Consider the following 18,357-nt stretch of genomic DNA (forward strand, 5'->3'; position numbering starts at 1 on the left):
CTAAAAATGTTTTATTATATTTAAAAATGAAACAAACATGTTCCCAGAACACAGCCACATAATGTCAACATATTCCCAGAACACAGCCACATAATGTCAACATGTTCCCAGAACACAGCCACATAATGTCAACATGTTCCCAGAACACAGCCACATAATTTCAACATGTTCCCAGAACACACAAAATGGCAACATGTTCCCAGAACACACAAAATGGCAACATGTTCCCAGAACACAGCCAAATAATGGCATCATATTCCCAGAACACAGCCAAATAATGTCAACATGTTCCATGAACTCACAAAATGGCAACATGTTCCCAGAACACACAAAATGTCATTATGTACCCAGAACACACAAAATGGCAACATGTTCCCAGAACACACAAAATGGCAACATGTGCCGAGAACACAAAAAATGACAACATGTGCCGTTAACAATACTTCACTTTTTCCTTAACAATTTTACAAGCAGGTAATAAAGCCATAAATCTTTACTGTGGATATAGCCAATAAATAGGGTAACCTTCACTATATGCAATTTGTAGTTTTCAATGCCTGTCCCATGCATATTATTTAGCCTAGTGTTTTGGGCCTTGCTTCATTTACTCAATAAATTATACAGGCATGAGAATTTTCATTATAATCTGCAAAAGCTACATTCTGTACATTATTATTTTCAAACTACATCATATATTTTTCTTTTCTCTGATAAAAAATATTCCTCATATTGTTTGTGTCAAGGATTTTATTTTTATCTATGCAATGCTATATTCCTATTTTATAATAATTACTTTTATACAAATTCTTTTGAAAACTGTTCTTTATTGATTTGTATTATTTTCATTATTTCTGAAAAATAAAACTTTGTTTGGGAATCTTTTTTTTTTTGTTTCTGTACAAATTAATAAACATGAATACCTACCAGGCTTAATATCCAGCAACATTAAACAATTAAGTAGGGCCTATTGTTAATAATAGTAAATTTTATACTAATTAATCTGATTTCTCCTGGCCACCTTGTTCTGAATACCTTCAACTGTGTCAATGTTGCTACCAACTCCAATAATTAAAACTGAAGTCATTTACTATGAAGTAAAACTTGGGTGTAATCCAAATCCACCCAGTTGCCGGGGGGCAAGGTACCAAACATGATGTCCAGTAGAGGGTTAAGAAAGTATCAGTGTTAAATCACTATTAAACCCCTCCTCGCCTACGCCATTGCTTGTACGCATATGGACGTTATCGGAATTTACTGTATTGCTTATAAGTCGAAAATGCGAAAAAGACATGTTTAACATTACTAGTTTGAAGAATAACATTCATGTTAGCCGAAACAGGTGTATTCTAAAGTTGTTTAAATTCATATTATTGTTCATTACGAGTATGTTGTCGTAAAATATAGGCCTATTTAAAAAAGCATAACTAAAAAGTGTTTTAACGCATTTTCTTCTTAGAAAAGCCTTACATGCATGATATCAATAACATTACGGCAAATCTAACCCTTGAAGAAGCCCCATCAACCATTCAATTATTACGATGGGCAACAAATAAAACGCCCGCATCAAGGTACAGTTTTTATGCTATCGACATTAGCTCAACCCCGGCAACTAACGTGTCCCAAAACCAAGAATTGAAATCTTGACCCATTATTCTGATTAATTAGTGGTTAAACATCTTTAGGCATCTGAAAACGTTAGTTTTTAATCTAGTGTACTAAAAAAGGAACAACATAAAGCTTTATGCCGCCTTAAAAACCCAAATCCCATGTTACGCAAGGCGTCGATAGAGAAAGAATAAGGCTTTGAGTCAGAACAGGCAAAGGCTTAGATAACTGCCAAAATACCTAATCTGTAGACCTCACAAGTCTAGACGATATATTTGTGCCTCTGTTTTTAGACTTTCAGAACAAATGCATGTGATGTGGTCAGTAGGCACATAAAAGAGAAAAGTAGTTTTAATCTAGAGACTTCAAACATTTCTGAAGGACCGAATTTGAAGTTGTAGGCGGTTGTGTCGATGCCAAAGTTTAGCGTCGTCCGCAAAGATAAGCTATCGTTATATCATCTCTATGCCCATATTGTGACAGATATTTACAAATGTGTCTAATATAGGACAGAATACATAGTTACTCAATAGAGATAAGCGCAATCACTTGTCCACGACTTAAGAAACCACTGTACTGCAAAACCCACCTAAATGGAAAATGTCTTAGATGTGTGTTTTAATACAAATGTGTACCTCGTCGCGGGTTAGGACCTGTAGGTAGTCTGTTACTACTCTATATCTAAAAACAATAAAAAGATAACGGGAATTTTACTTGTTCAATTTCTTGGTTAACTGTATTTGTTGCATCTTGTTCAATTTTGTTAATATTGATTAACCTAAAGGGTTCAAATGTAACAAAGAAAATTGTGACTAAGTTTCCGGGTGCAGGTATGCGGACACTAGTTAAAGTAGGCCCTATATATCTATTTATATTTATAGAAATGAAAGATTGTTTATCTGTTTGTCCTATATGAATTACTACATCTTTTCCATCGGATTACCATAAAACTTTGTGAACAGAGTTTTTTCCAGGAATCTATTCGGAGGGGGGGGGGGGGGGGGGGAGGCAGAGCCCCCGCACCCCCCGAAGAAAGTCTATCGACCCCCCCCCCCCACCCCCCGAACGAAACGGAATATATATAGAAAAAAATATATACTTTTAACAGTGTCCGCACGCCCCCCCCCCGGTAAGATTTCGCCAGGGCGGCGCCCTAGCAGGAAGCAGAGGTGTAGCAACCTATTCCGGCGCCCGGGGCGAACTATCAATGTTGTGCCAACCCTATTCAAACGCTGGCAAAAAGGCGCCCATCCCTACCTACACTCCCCTATATAAAATAATTGAGGATATCAGTCATGTATAAATCTGTTTTCTTAAATTTTACTGAAGAATGAGGATTTTTAAAAAATTGTCTACACCTTTTGGCGCCCCATTCGATCTGCGGTCTCTGACAGGAAGCAATGCAATTTTTCTCCATAAAAATAAAAGCCAGATGCAATTTGACACTGTTCGTACGAAAGTCATAAAATTTTGGGGAGTTGGTGAAAAGGGTTTCGAGAAAGAAAAAAATTCTTAAGTGTGGCACCCTGGGAGGGTTCGATTTTTCTCATTAAACGATTATGAGCCCAGAATCCAGAGGGGAATCCAGAGGGGCTATCTCATCAATTGCGGTCTTAGGTAATACTAGATTCAGCAGAGGCGTAGAGGGGGGCGGGGGGTGCATATGTCCCCGGGCGCCAACCCTAGGGGCGCCAAAATGGGTGGGAAAAATTTAAAGCTCATTTTAGCTACAGTTTTGCATTATAAATATTTAAAAAATACGGGGGGGGGGGGGACGCCAAATTGAAAGTTTGTCTCCGGCGGGAGGGGGGGGGGGGCGCCAAATTGAAAATTTGTCCCCAGGCGCCAGGAATGGTGCTACGCCTCTGAGATTCAGTGATAAAACTACACCAGGTTCATCCGCCAGCTCCCCGGCGGTTGAGTGGCCCAGAGCGGCCAAGACCCACCTCGGGCGACACTACGGTTTAGATGGGCTACTATGAATGTTCACTAAGTAGAATAATGAGCGCCCGCCGGCGCCCTGGCAGTTGGCGACAGCGAGCGCCCCGGGCTCTACAGAGAGTGCCTCTTTAAAGAGCACCCTACAATAGGGACACGGTGGCACACGATATTTTATAATTAAACCGAATTAGGGGCGCCCCTGCGGGAGTATAACCAGTGGCTCCCTGGAGCGCCAAGGGACGCGTCTCTAACACATGGGCGGTCGCCAATGTGTGTTCTACCTCAGTATTACAGAGGTTGATTAACGTACACTCAAGGCTTTCATACAGTGAGCCTTGATGCGTCTAGGCGGCAGTGTGGACAAACCCGCGCCCCAAAAACGAATATGTGGGTTTGTTTGTTTAAGCATTACCAAATATTTCATTCGTTTGTCATTCAAATTTGAGAAGTTAATGCTAATACCCCTGTGGTGGTTTCTGCGGAAAAAAAAATCGATTTGGTGGCGCCCTGGCAGGGTTCCATTTAGCTCCCCGGGTTTTCCCGTTAGTATTATGGTACCTTTGTTCGTTTTAATAATTGCGAAACGCTATGAATATGATGGGCTACTATAATCGCTCACTATACCGAGTGAGGCGCCTTCCTACCTAGGCCCACCTACCTACATACCTAACTCCCTGCCTACGTACCTACCTATCTACTAACCTGCCTGCGCTGCTGCCTGCCTACCTACTTTCCTACCTACCGTTATTCCTGCCAAACTGCTTTCCTTCCACCCCACCTGTCTACCCACCTCACATCCTACTTACACACACACATATCTTCGTATGTATATATGTATGTGTTAGTGTGCTCCAGGACTATGTATTTTTACATTTTTGTTGTTACGTAGAACTATTCAGTATAAAGGAGTTTCCTTTTTTTTTTTGACGTTGTAACTGCCGCTAAAATATTATTTTTTGTATGTGTGCATAAAATAGTGTAGGTTTATTAACAAAAGTAAATTTTAGTATGTATTTAAGTGTATATAATCATTTTCGTCAAGCCAATGTGTTCATAATCTTAAATTTAAAAACCCATGAAACTCGATAGCCAAAGATTTAGAATGAGAATAATTGCTATTTAACCAGAAATACCTATTCTAATTATTGTTATTATATTTTTTTAAAATAAATATACACAGAGGTAGATTGTTTTCTTATATAATTAATTAAAAAAGTCAACTGTATTTCATAACGAAAATTAACACAAAATACATTCGAATAGAAACTGTCAAGGGAGACTACTCTAATATTTGTAGGAATAATAGTTTTTATTTAGAGTTTTTTTTTATTACTAGAAGAAAAGTTAATCATGTAGGTTCTATAAAAGATTACCTTGCATTTAAAAAAAAAAGATATTCGATAGGTTTAGAATTAGAAATAGTCAAAATTATTTATTATATTCATTAGGCCTAGTTGTTTTTTTAATAATAAGGTACAAAGACCTGTTTTAATTATTTTTTAAAAATCTTATTTTAATTAATAAATTATAAATGAAGATCGAGGATCTATATTTTTAAAAAATAGTTTAACTGGCCCTAAACAATTGTTTCAATCGCTGAAAAATTAAGAATTAATAATTACGTTTAATGCTTTATTAATTAAACGAGTTGAATTATTTCCGCTTTGATAAACTCTCTCTCTCTTTATAACTACTAACGCTTTATCATTGAGTTTCTTAAGAGAAAAATACAGGAGAGCGGTAGTTATCATTGACTCTGTCATTGATAATTTCATTGAGTCTTTCATAGAAAATAGTGTTTGATCGGCTGGGGGTTTTATATATTAGGATAATTAAGGCCTGAAATAGTTTAGAAACTCATTATTATCTAGATCTAGATAAAGTTATCTAGATTCTACGACTGGTTTGGTTAAGCCTAGTCAAGTCTTTCCATAGTTTAAGATCTATAACCTAGATACTAGATAACATAGATAAATCCATTGTATTCTTGAATTAGATGATCCTTGAAGCTAAAATGCAAAAGATTTATTTCAAATATTTAAGGACTAAAATAGTTTAATAAAGAAGCTCAATAATTTAGTGTGATTTTAAAATGGTTTTTATTTTTAACAAATTAATTTTGGTTTGACCTAGGTTCTAGATCTATAAATTTTCCTTCCTTAGACAGCTGATCTGTAGATTCTAGATCTAGATCTAGAGAAATTTATTGTACACTCAAAAGAAATGTTGAAAGTTGAGCCTAATAAAAATAGCAAACAGACATATCGTTAAAGTAACTTAAAGCTATAGCCAACAGAAAAGCAGCAGATCCAACACTATTATCAACAACAGATGTGTATTTGTTCTCAATCAGTCTTGATGTTGAGAATCTAATAAAATATAGTAGGCCTAATAAAATGGAATAAACACTTTTTGATTAATTAATAACTGAAAATATTTATTATGTCTTAAAAAAAAAAAGATAAATAAAACATCCATTCAATTCACAAAGGCTAATAATCATAATAATAAAGTGTATCTTCTGTCTTAAAAATTTAATCATTTTCAGCTAATTATGATTAACTTAATGGATTATTAAATTATTTAATAACATATTTGTAATACTTTGTATGACACATAATACTGTGAAGAGTATTATATCCTGTATGACAAAAATTAATGAATGATTAATGGTGTGTTTTCAGCCTCCACAATGTGGTATTAGTACAAAAGCAATAATTATATAAATAGATAATTAAAGATCCTTGTGAAAGAGAATTTAATGACCAACAACACATTAAGGTGGCTTAAGTCCTGAATAAAATTGTGTGTGTGTAGATAAACTAGACTTATGAGCAAACTTTTTATGACAAATGCCACATTCATATGGGCTCTGGAAAATGGTTATTTTTATGTCTAGATAAAACATCTTTACGCTTAAATTTTTTGTGACACACACCTAATTCATATGGTCTCTCTGTAAAATGAATCTTTTTATGTGTAGACTAGGCATACTGCCTACCTTCGCTTAGGCTTTCAAAAAAATTAAAATTGAATGATTAATTAATGGGTGATTGGCTGTTATGTTAAATGCTTAGGGCCTAAATTTATACAGTGGGGTACTTTTATTGTGCCCATAAATTGATGGAATATTCGCAAACTTATTACTCGCAAGGTTATTAGAACTGAAAGGGCTTTCATAAAAATTATTAATCAAATATAATATTAAATTACTTTTGCAATTAGTTTTACAATTTCAACACAATACAAAACTTAATTTATAACAAAATATCCATTTAAAACAATGCTATACATTATGATTTTTTTTTTCTTAAAAAGAATATACAAAATATAAAAAAATTGTTACATTAAAAAGTTACCGCCCCTGTTCATAGACCAAATGACCAAATCTCGTATAATGAGAATTTCAATCGCAGTCATTTTTAGCCCTCTTCGAGGGCTTTGATGCTGACCAACAGTTTTTCCATACGGCCCAGTCATCTATAGAGGTGTATGCAAAAAATTAGCCAGTTATACAAAGAGTAAGTACCCTAAAATTTGTGTAGAAATTACCCTGTTTTCCCCATAAAATACAAAGATTATATAGGGAAATACGACTGGTCAGTTTTGACCCATTTCCCGATTTTTTCCGAACATGGCGAGTTTTTTGTGACACCCCAAGGTGTTCTCCTACCACCTCACAAAATATCAAGGGGGGGTCGTTGGAGGAAATTTTTTTTCGTAATAGAGCTCATATAAAGAGAATTTCACTCGCGGTCACGTTTTAGCCCTCGTCGAGGGCTTTGAGTGGAACCGACAGGTCTGCCCTACGGCCAAGCCATTTACCTATAAGAATGCCAAATCTTAGCCAGACGTAAAGAGGGTAAGTGCCCTAAAATCCGTTTTGAAATGACCCTCTGTTTTCCCCATAAAATACAAAGATTATATAGGGAAATACGACTGGTCAGTTTTGACCCACTTCCCGATTTTTCCGAGATATGCCGAGTTTTTTGTGACACCCCTAGGCTTTCTCCTACAACCTCACAAAATTTCAAGGGGGGTCGTTGGAGGAAATTTTTTTCGTAATATAGCTCATATAAAGAGAATTTCACTCGCGGTCACTTTTTAGCCCTCGTCGAGAGTTTTGAGTCAAACCGACAGTTTACCCTAAAGGTCAAGCCATTTACCTAAGAGTATGCTAAAAATTAACCATATATACTGAGTTTAAGTACCCTAAAATCCGCGTTGAAATGACCCTCTGTTTTTCCCATAAAATACAAAGATTATAGAGGGAAATACGACTGGTCAGTTTTGACCCCTTTACGAAGTTTTCCCAGATATGCCGAGTTTTTTGTGACACCCCACGGTGTTCTCCTACCACCTCACAAAATTTCAAGGGGGGTCGTCGTCGGAAGTTTTTTTTCGTAATATAGCTCATATAAAGAGAATTTCACTCGCGGTCACTTTTTAGCCCTCGTCGAGAGCTTTGAGTCAAACCGACAGTTTTCCCTAAAGGTCAAGCCATTTACCTAAGAGTATGCAAAAAATTAGCCAGATATACTGAGTTTAAGTTCCCTAAAATCCGCGTTGAAATGACCCTCTGTTTTTCCCATAAAATACAAAGATTATATAGGGAAATACGACTGGTCAGTTTTGACCCACTTCCCGATTTTTCCCAGATATGCCGAGTTTTTTCTGACACCCCACGGTGTTCTCCTACCACCTCACAAAATTTCAAAGGGGGTCGTCGGAGGAATTTTTTTTCGTAATATAGCTCATATAAAGAGAATTTCACTCGCGGTCACTTTTTAGCCCTCGTCGAGGGTTTTGAGTCAAACCGACAGTTTTCCCTAAAGGTCAAGCCATTTAACTAAGAGTATGCAAAACATTAACCATATATACTGAGTTTAAGTACCATAACATCCGCGTTGAAATAACCCTCTGTTTTTCCCATAAAATACAAAGATTATAGAGGGAAATACGACTGGTCAGTTTTGACCCCTTTACGAAGTTTTCCCAGATATGCCGAGTTTTTTATGACACCCCACGGTGTTCTCCTACCACCTCACAAAATTTCAAGGGGGGTCGTCGGAGGAAATTTTTTTTCGTAATATAGCTCATATAAAGAGAATTTCACTCGCGGTCACTTTTTAGCCCTCGTCGAGAGCTTTGAGTCAAACCGACAGTTTTCCCTAAAGGTCAAGCCATTTACCTAAAAGTATTCAAAAAATTAGCCAGATATACTGAGTTTAAGTACCCTAAAATCCGCGTTGAAATGACCCTCTGTTTTTTGCCATAAAATACAAAGATTATATAGGGAAATACGACTGGTCAGTTTTGACCCACTTCCCGATTTTTCCGAGATATGCCGAGTTTTTTGTGACACCCCTAGGCTTTCTCCTACAACCTCACAAAATTTCAAGGGGGGTCGTCGGAGGAAATTTTTTTTCGTAATATAGCTCATATCAAGAGAATTTCACTCGCGGTCACTTTTTAGCCCTCGTCGAAGGCTTTGAGTGAAACCGACAGGTCAGCCGTACGGCCAAGCCATTTACCTATAAGCATGCCAAAACTTAGCCAGATGTAAAGAGGGTTAGTGCCCTAAAATCCGTTTTGAAATGACCCTCTGTTTTTCCCATAAAATACAAAGATTATATCGGGAAATACGACTGGTCAGTTTTGACCCCTTTACGAAGTTTTACCGGACATAGCGAGTTTTTTGTGACACCCCAAGGCGTTCTCCTACCACCTCACAAAATATCAAGGGGGGTCGTCGGAGGAAATTTTTCTTCGTAATATAGCCCATATAAGGCGTCGGTCAGTTTTGACCCCCTCTCCGTAGACTTTTCGGCCAACCGTCACCAGCCCTCGTGTTCTATCGCCCCAAGGCACCATCGTGCCATATTTGACGCGCCTGCAGCGCCGGGAAGTGCCCTATCGGGCACTTGACCACTTTGCTTTATATATATAGATAAATGACTTTTATTATTAAATGTTTCATGACACACATCACATTTATAAGGTCTCTCTGGTAAATGAATATTTTTATGTTCTGATAAATGACCTTTATGATTAAATTTTTTATTACACATATCACATTCAAATGTTTTTTCTCCTGAACAAATCTTTATATGTTTTGAAAAATTATGTTTAGTACTTAATTCTTTAAGACACACATCACATTCATATGGTCTCTCAGGTAAATGAATATTTTTATGTTCTGATAGATAACCTTTTCGACTAAATTTTTTGTGACACACATCACATTCATAAGGTCTTTCTCCTGAATGCATCTTTTTAATAACCCTAACAAAATGGAATAAACGCTTTCTGATTAATTAATAGCTGAAAATATTTATTATGTCTTTTAAAAAAAGATAAATTAAACATCAATAATAATCATAATAATAAATTGTATCTTATGTCTTAAAAATTTAATCATTTTCAGCTACATTAATTAATATATTTTGTTGCTCAATTCAATTATCATAATTATGATTAACTTAATGGGTTATATAATTATTTATACAAAATTTAGAATTACATAAAATAGAACATATTCAATAAAGAAAAACATAGAGTAAATATTACTTCAATGATTCAAAATATAATTGTACATTGTTGGTGTTTATTAGTGGTTAGTATTGTTGTATGGGTAATGTAAAGGATAAGAATTTAGCCATCATATTTTCCAAAAAAACCGAAACAAAGCTAGCCATAAAAACTTGTACTAGATAATAAATGTGCTAGGGAGATTCATGATACCAATTCTTTCCATGTAGTTTTTCTTCCTTTGTGTGAATTGTCTAGATAGAATATTAATCATTATTAATAATTTGTATGACAAATAATACTATGAAGAGTATTATATCCCGTATGACAAACATTAATGGTGTGTTTTCAGCCTACACAATGTGGTATTAGTAAAAAAAAAAAGCAATAATTTTATATAAAGATAATTAAAGATCTTTGTAAAAGAGAATTTAATGACCAACAACACATTCAAGTCCTGAGTAAAAATTTGTGTGCATAGATAAACTAGATTTAGAGGAAACGTTTGTGATAAATGTCAAATTCATATAGTCTCTCTGGTAAATGAATATTTTTATGCTTAGATAAACTATCTTTAAAATTAGATTTTTTGTGACACACATCAAATTCATATGGTCTCTCTGGTAAATGAATATTTTTAAGCTTAGATAAACTATCTTTAAAATTAAATTTTTTGTGACATACATCACATTCATATGGTCTCTCTGGTAAATGAATATTTTTATGTGTAGATAAATTACTTTTTTTATTAAATTTTTTGTGACACACATCACATTCATATGGTCTATCTGGTAAATGAATATTTTTATGCTCTGATAAATCACCTTTATGATTAAATTTTTTATGACACACATAACATTCATATGGTCTCTCTGGTAAATGTATATTTTTATGTGTAGATAAATGACTTTTTAGATTAAATTTTGTGTGACAAACATAACATTCATATGGTCTCTCTGGTAAATGAACATTTTTATGTGTAGATAAATTATCTTTACAATTAAATTTTTTATGACACACATGACATTCATATAGTCTCTCTGGTAAATGAATATTTTTATGTCTAGATAAATTACTTTTTTGATTAAATTTTTTGTGACACACATCACATTCATATGGTCTCTGTGGTAAATGAATATTTTTATGTCTAGATAATTGATCTTCATGATTAAATTTTTTGTGACACACATCACATTCATATGGTCTCTTATGTAAATGAATATTTTTATGTCTAGATAAATTAGAAATAAGGGCAAAACTTTTATGACAAACATCGCATTCATGTGGCTTGAGACTAGAATGGATAGTTATTTTATGTCTAGATAAATTTCTCTTCTTTGCAAACTTTTTATGACAAACATAGCATTCATATGGCTTAATTCCAGAATGAATATTTGTGTGTGTGGATAAACTAGAATCTGTAGTGAACTTTTTAGACAAACTAGACTTATTGTATACCTGTTCTAGGTTTGTTTTGTTAATCTGTTCACCCTGACTGATCATAACAACTTCTTGCTGACGAAAATCATGACCATATGGATTCACCCTTGTGTGAATGTTTATGTGTTGTTTAACATGATCAAAATGGAAAAATCTTTGACAACACATATCACACTTGTATGTCTTCAGTCCCTTATTGCTAATCAGATATTCTTTTGGGAGATTATCAATCAATTTTGTATGTAATAACTTGAGTTCTTTTAATTCATTTTGAAGATCTGATTTCAGAACTGCGAAATTTTCTTTAAAATCAGTTGAATCTGGTGGGGAAGAAAGTTGTTGCTGTGCTTTGAAACCATTTTGTTTTTCACTCTCCAAAGATGAAATTGTTAATATCTCAGGTTTCTTATCTTCAAAAATTGAAAATGCTGTTGATAGATTTGGTTTCATGTCTTCAGAAGATGAAAATAATGTTGGGTTATCTTGTTTCATCTCTTCTAAATTAAACAAAGGCTTTGTTTTATCAAGATTTTTATCTTCTAAAGCTAAAAATGGCCTTGTTTCCTCCAAGTATTTGTCTTTAACAGTTGAAAACTGTGTTGATACATTTTGCTTTATATCTTCAGAATTTGAAAAGAGTGTTGATATATTTGTTTGTACTCCTTCTGAACTTGAAATAGCTGATGTGTCATCTGATTTCATGTCCATAAATGTTATGATTTCGTCACTCAATTCCTGTTTAACCATAATTGAACTCTCCCACTTGGGGGAGCTACCATCTCCTACCGAGCGCGTCCCCAGGTGGCGGATAGGGGAGAGGCCCTTAGATATGAGGGTTAGCTGTGAATACCAAATAAACAGCCGTGGACCAACTGGTTTGTGGTCATGGAGGATGAGGTGGGATATCCATTGGTTAGGATATCCAATAAAAAACATCTCATAAATCCAAGGAAATGACTTCAACGGCGAGCATGGGGCGCTATAACTCCAAACCCGGGCAGATGGGGCTCGTTAGCAGGGGACAGCAACCCATCTAGGAGAGACAACTCCAAAATCAAACAGCTACTGCCTTGTAGTTTGTTCTTGGGTGATCAAAGGCTATGGAAGCAAATCCAGAAAGAAAAGCAGGCTGAAGTCGGAGTCAACGGGCCATCTAGTATGGCGCATAACATGCTGGCACGCACTGCTTAATTTTATGATGGAGGAAAGAAATAGGACTAACAGAAGTGGCGTCCTGCCTGTGGAATCCCGCCGCGCAGGTAGGGGGCCGGGCTCTCCGCCTCGAAGGAGCCCACAAAAGCGAGCTGGTGGTTCCTCTATTCTTGCCTGGCCAGCCAGGGGCAAGGATCAGAAGGTAAATTCTACTGGCCAAAATAGTGAGGAAAACAACAAATTACTTGTTATCCTGCAGTGGAATGCAGAGGGAGTTCATAAAAAAAAGGAAGCCTTAAAAATATTCCTACATGAAAATAAAGTAGACGTTGCTTGTATTCAAGAAACTCACCTCAACAACAATCTTCGCTTCTCTATTAGAGGATACACCTGCATAAGGCAGGACAGGGAAAACAGACCTAAAGGAGGTATCCTCATTCTCATAAAAAATGACATTCCAACAACAGATATCGTTATACCAAACTCAACAGCATCTGAGATAATGGGCACCAAACTCATACTTGCAGAAGGTAACCTAAATATCTTCAATTGCTACTGTCCTCCTGATAAGGACCTGGAACTAGACCGCATCTCCCTGCCAAACAGCGAAGAGTGCCTGGTTGTGGGAGACATGAACAGCCACTCCCAGAGCTGGGGTTACCCTGACCTCAATGCTAAAGGAGAGGAAATTGAAGAATGGCAAGCAGAAAATAGGCTCATCCTTCTAAATAAACCTGATGACAAACCAACTTTTTACTCAAGGTCTTGGTTAACCACGACTACCCCCGACCTAGCTTTTGCTACTAATGGCATATCCAAAAATGCAAAAGAGAAGTTGCAGATCAACTAGCCACTAGCGACCACCGACCAATCCTGATCCAGATAGAAACATCAAACAGGCCAATTGAAGCCTACCCCCGCCCTAGATGGAACTACAAAAAAGCTAATTGGGAGCTCTTCTCTTCCCTCACAGACTCCTACACAAGACCAATCAACTGTAAAACCAAACAGGTGAACAAGTCATACACAGCCTTCTCAAAAGCAGTTCTGTTAGCAGCCAAAAAATCTATTCCAAGGGGAGCAAGGAAAAATTATATCCCAAACTGGACTCCAGACCTCCAGATACTCCATGACGAGACAATTGATGCTAGAAACATTGTTGAAGAAAATCCCACTGTAGAAAATAACATAAAATTAAAATCAGCAAACGCAGTCTTTAGAAAAAAGTATCTAACTGCATTGAGGAAAAGCTGGCAAGAAAAAACAGAACACCTCAATATAGATAGAGATGGTCATAAACTATGGAGTATTGCAAAAAGGCTAAACCAAGAAGAAAACAGAGCTACTCCCATAGTCATCGACATTGAAAACACGATCAAAACAGAAAAGGATGCAGCAAAAGAATTTATAACCCACTTTAGCAAAGTGGGACGAATAAATATCTGCCACCAAAGAGTAGAAGAGGTTAAAAATCAAACTGAAGTTAAAGAAAAACTACAGAAAGTCTCTCCCCCCTCCTCCACTGGAATGGTAGCTCGAATTAGCAAGAAGGAGCTCGGAGAAGCAATGAAGCTCCTCAAACTTAAGCAAGCTCCAGGCCCTGACAAAATCTCAAATGATATGCTCATGCACTTGGGCCCCAATGCTAAGAAAAAACTGCTCCAAATATTTAATGCAAGCTGGAAATCTGGGAAAATCCCAAATATTTGGAAAAAAGCAATCATGATACCTGTTCTAAAAACAGGAAAACCCAGGAACAAAGTCGATAGCTATCGCCCAATAAGTTTAACAAGCTGCGTTTGTAAACTGATGGAAAGAGTAGTAAACAACAGACTGACCTGGTTTCTAGAATCGAACAATCTACTAGCAGACGAACAGGCAGGCTTCAGGAAGTGCAGATCTACTGAAGACCAAATCACCTTCATTTCTCAGGAAATAGAAGATGGCTTTCAAGAAAAAAAACCAACCTCAATAGTGTGGGTCGACTTTGAAAAAGCCTTTGACAAGGTTTGGGAGCAAGGCTTAATTCTAAAGCTAATAAACCATCAAGTATCTCATAACATGCTAAACTGGATAAAAGGTTACCTAAGCAACCGAAAAGCATCAGTCTCCATGCAAGGAAAAAGAAGTCACACAGTAACTATAAAAAATGGAGTCCCTCAAGGAGGAGTCTTGTCTCCTACTCTCTTCCTCATTTATATAAATGACTTAAATGAAAACATCCCAAGGAGAGTAAAAAGAAGCATGTTTGCAGACGACCTTTCACTAATCAGCACAGAGGAATATATTGGTACCTCAAAATTTCGTCTTCAAGAAACACTTGACAAGCTCGGCAAATGGACCAAAAACTGGGGCTTATCCATCAATACCAAGAAAACAACTTATTCAATCTTCACCTTATCAACTAAACATCAAAAAATGAAACTTACCCTAGAAAACCAAGAGCTAGAAAAAAATGACCACCCCAAATACCTAGGAGTCACTTTTGACACTCGACTTACCTGGAGAAAACAAATAGAAAACACACAAAGTAATGGGATCAAAAGACTTAATCTAATGAGGAAACTGGCAGGAACAGACTGGGGAGCAAATCACCACATCCTGAAAAAAACCTACACCAGCTATGTGAGACCTACGTTAGAATATGGTGCTTCGGCTTGGGGCTCAGCAGCAAAAACAAATATTAGCAAAATTGACAAAGTTCAGAACATTGGTTTGAGAATAATGACAGGAGCCATGAAAACAACACCCATAAATGCTATGGAGGAAATAGCCGCTCTTAGCTCAATAGAAGAAAGAAGAGAATCAAAAATCCTCACTCATTACACAAAGCTAGAGGCACTGGAAAACCATAACCTAAAACAAAAACTCCAGAAACCCAGTCCATCAACCAGACTACAAAGAACAAGTTTCATCAAAGAAGCAAAGAATCTGAAAAAGAAATATGAAATCGAAAATATCATTCCTGAAGCAATAAAAACTCAAAACCTCTCCCCGCCTTGGATCTCCCACTGTCACTTAACCATTATTGACTCAATAGACACCATAGGAAAAAAATCTGACTATGATCTAGAAGAACTTAAGAAAATAACAAATAAACACATTAAGGATCAGTACCCCAGCAATACCTGGATTAGAGTTTTCACAGATGGCTCAGCTGAAGATGCCACAAAAAACGGCGGGGCTGGCATCCTTATTGAATGGCCAAGCGGAAAAAGCCTGGAAAAGGCAATAGCCACAGGCAGCCTATCCGACAATTTTAGGGCAGAAAAAGAAGCTTTAGAACACGCAGCAAACCTCCTGTCAGAACACCCTGAATCACCGAATAGTCAGATTGTATTTCTTACAGATGCCAAATCAGTCCTGCAATCCCTACAAAATCCGGAGTCCTATATTCAAACACTCATGACAGCACTAGAGAGGCTAAAAAATACCTGCAGCAGAATTGTGCTGCAGTGGATCCCGGGCCACTGCCAGATCCAGGGTAACGAGATCGCAGACCAGCTGGCAAAAATTGGGGGAAAGAAACCACAACCGGAAATTTCGCTACACCCAAAAGAAATAAAAAGAATAATTAAACACAAACAAACGCAAATGTGGTCTGTCACACACCCTCACTACATTAAAGACGACGGCTATTACAATTTAACACGAAAACAACAATACATAATCTTTCGACTTAGAACAGGCCACAACAGACTAAATCAACACATGCACAAAAAACTGAAGGTTGGGTGTAGCGAAATGTGTCCTTGTGGCAAGGCCCCGGAAAACACGGAGCACGTACTCCAGGATTGTACTCTGTATAGCCAGGCAAGAGGCAGACACTGGCCCCAGCCCACCCCACTCAGGGAAAAATTATATGGGACACCTGACAAACTGGAAACCACAGTCCGGTTTGTCCATGAAGTTGGACTTGTTGTCTAATTCCTCCAACATATTCAAAAATTAAGAACGAAGAAGAAGAAGAAGAAGAACTCTCCCAAACTATACCATTAGTGTCCTTTGTGTTTTCCATAGCTTTAGATTCATGAATTATTGCAGAAAAAACTGGAAAAAAAAATCTTGATTAGAAAACCAAATTAAAAATAGTATTTGAAAATATATTGATTACATTTATAAACATGTTTAAATATTTATGTCTTAACTTTACACTTGCTTAATTTTTTTTTTAGAATTCATATAGATCTAAGAGACCTTAGACCCTTGCTCTTTTAGTTCAACCTTTATTAAATAGAAGAAAAAAATTCCTCTTCTCCTAATAAAGCTAGATTCATAAATTTAGTATCAATGGAAAGCTTAATGCCCACAAACTCATATGGTTTAGAGATAAAATACTCAAAAATGTAATTTTCATAATTTTTTTCTTTCAATTTTTTTTTTAGATGTTAATGATAAATTTGACTATCTGAACTTGGCGGGATACAGGGCAGATGAAGTAGAGTTCATCTGTTTCTTTGTCCTAAGCATATGAAGGCATAGTGTTGTCAGAGACATGTTCGACGAGATTCGTTTTTATTTAAACAATAAAAACATGTTGTCTGAGACTTGGCGGGACACTGAAGTAGAGTTGAGTAGGTCACCTGTGATATCATATATGAAAGGATAGTGTGGTCAGACCTATGCTCAGCTGAAATCGGTGTTTTAAAAGATAAAAAACGTCTTTTTGAATGTGGGGTCTGGTTATTTTATGATGATAAATGACAGACGTAATGTTATGGATGACCCCCAAAACCTACAGTTATCCAAGTGATGACCGGGTAAGTCTAGTTAATTATTAATAGTCCTGTTATTTAATAATTTTTTAATTTTAAATTAATAAGCCTTGATGAGATTTTGAAGAAGGGCTATGAGTTGATAAAGAAGCATTAATATTAATTAATAATATTAATAGGCCTAAAATAAGTATATTTTGAATATTTTCGGATCTTTGTTATAAAATATTGTAAATCTATAAGTCTATTACCTACCTAAAAACCTATATTTACATATTTAAAGGTAGATTCTAATCTAATAATAAAAATAATAACTATCAATTTTAGTTTTATGTACTAAAAATTATTTTAAAATAGGCCACAGCTAGTACTAGATATAGTAATTATTTTAATTTAGTAATGTGACAGAAATCCTTACCCTACCTAGATCTAGTACCTACCATAGTCCATATGTCTACGCCCTGACCCTAATTTGAATTTCTAACTATAGGCCTATTAAATCAAAATGTCATGAAACAAACTCTAGACGTATAGACCAGAGGCGTAGCTAGGGGGGGGCGGGGGGGGGGGCGGCCGCCCCGGGCGCCGACCCTATGGGGGCGCCAAAAGGGGTGGGAAAAAATTTTTAAAGCTGATTTTATGCTGCAGTTTTGAATTATAAACTGTCTAAGTTAAGAAATGTAATGGCTACGCGCCTTTACATACTGATTTAACTGTTTTCTACCTTGATTTCTTAATGTAAAACATATACTCTTAAAAAACAGTGACCGGCAAAACCGCTTTGAAGCTTTTCCTAGATGGGGGGGGGGGGCGCTTTTTCGAGACTTAAAACGGAAGAATTTACACCAGATTGTTGAGTCGATAAACGTTACCGCTATTAAAAGAAACAAATTGTATTAAAACGTATTGTACGATTGTTGAACTGTAAAATACGTTAGTGACTTTTATCAAGATGGTGCAGGGGGGGGCGCTT

At 36.3% G+C, this 18,357-nt stretch overlaps 1 protein-coding gene across 1 annotated transcript; it reads right to left on the reverse strand.

The window, feature by feature from the left end:
* Window positions 1-10,271: 10,271 nt before the first annotated feature.
* On the reverse strand, window positions 10,272-12,453 carry LOC131948661 (zinc finger protein 655-like). The gene is made up of 3 exons (XM_059310287.1): window positions 12,178-12,453; window positions 11,536-12,111; window positions 10,272-10,331 (listed from the first exon to the last, which is right to left on the reverse strand). The coding sequence occupies exons 1-3, from the start codon at window positions 12,451-12,453 to the stop codon at window positions 10,272-10,274; spliced, it is 912 nt and encodes a 303-aa protein (XP_059166270.1).
* Window positions 12,454-18,357: the final 5,904 nt, after the last annotated feature.

Source organism: Physella acuta, unplaced genomic scaffold, assembly GCF_028476545.2.
Source record: "Physella acuta isolate Inbredline_101_S28 unplaced genomic scaffold, ASM2847654v3 ptg000657l, whole genome shotgun sequence".
Lineage (NCBI taxonomy): Eukaryota > Metazoa > Mollusca > Gastropoda > Physidae > Physella > Physella acuta.

What these genes read in the sequence shown, in the direction of transcription:
- LOC131948661 (XM_059310287.1), bottom strand. Translation starts at nt 12,453, where the DNA reads ATGTTTTTTATTGGATATCCTAACCAATGGATATCCCACCTCATCCTC. An exon ending in CTATTTCAAGTTCAGAAGGA is followed by an intron (nt 12,112 to 12,177) that starts GTACAAACAAAT and finishes GTATCAACACAG; the next exon opens with TTTTCAACTGTTAAAGACAA. An exon ending in ACAAAACAAACCTAGAACAG is followed by an intron (nt 10,332 to 11,535) that starts GTATACAATAAG and finishes TATTCTATCTAG; the next exon opens with ACAATTCACACAAAGGAAGA.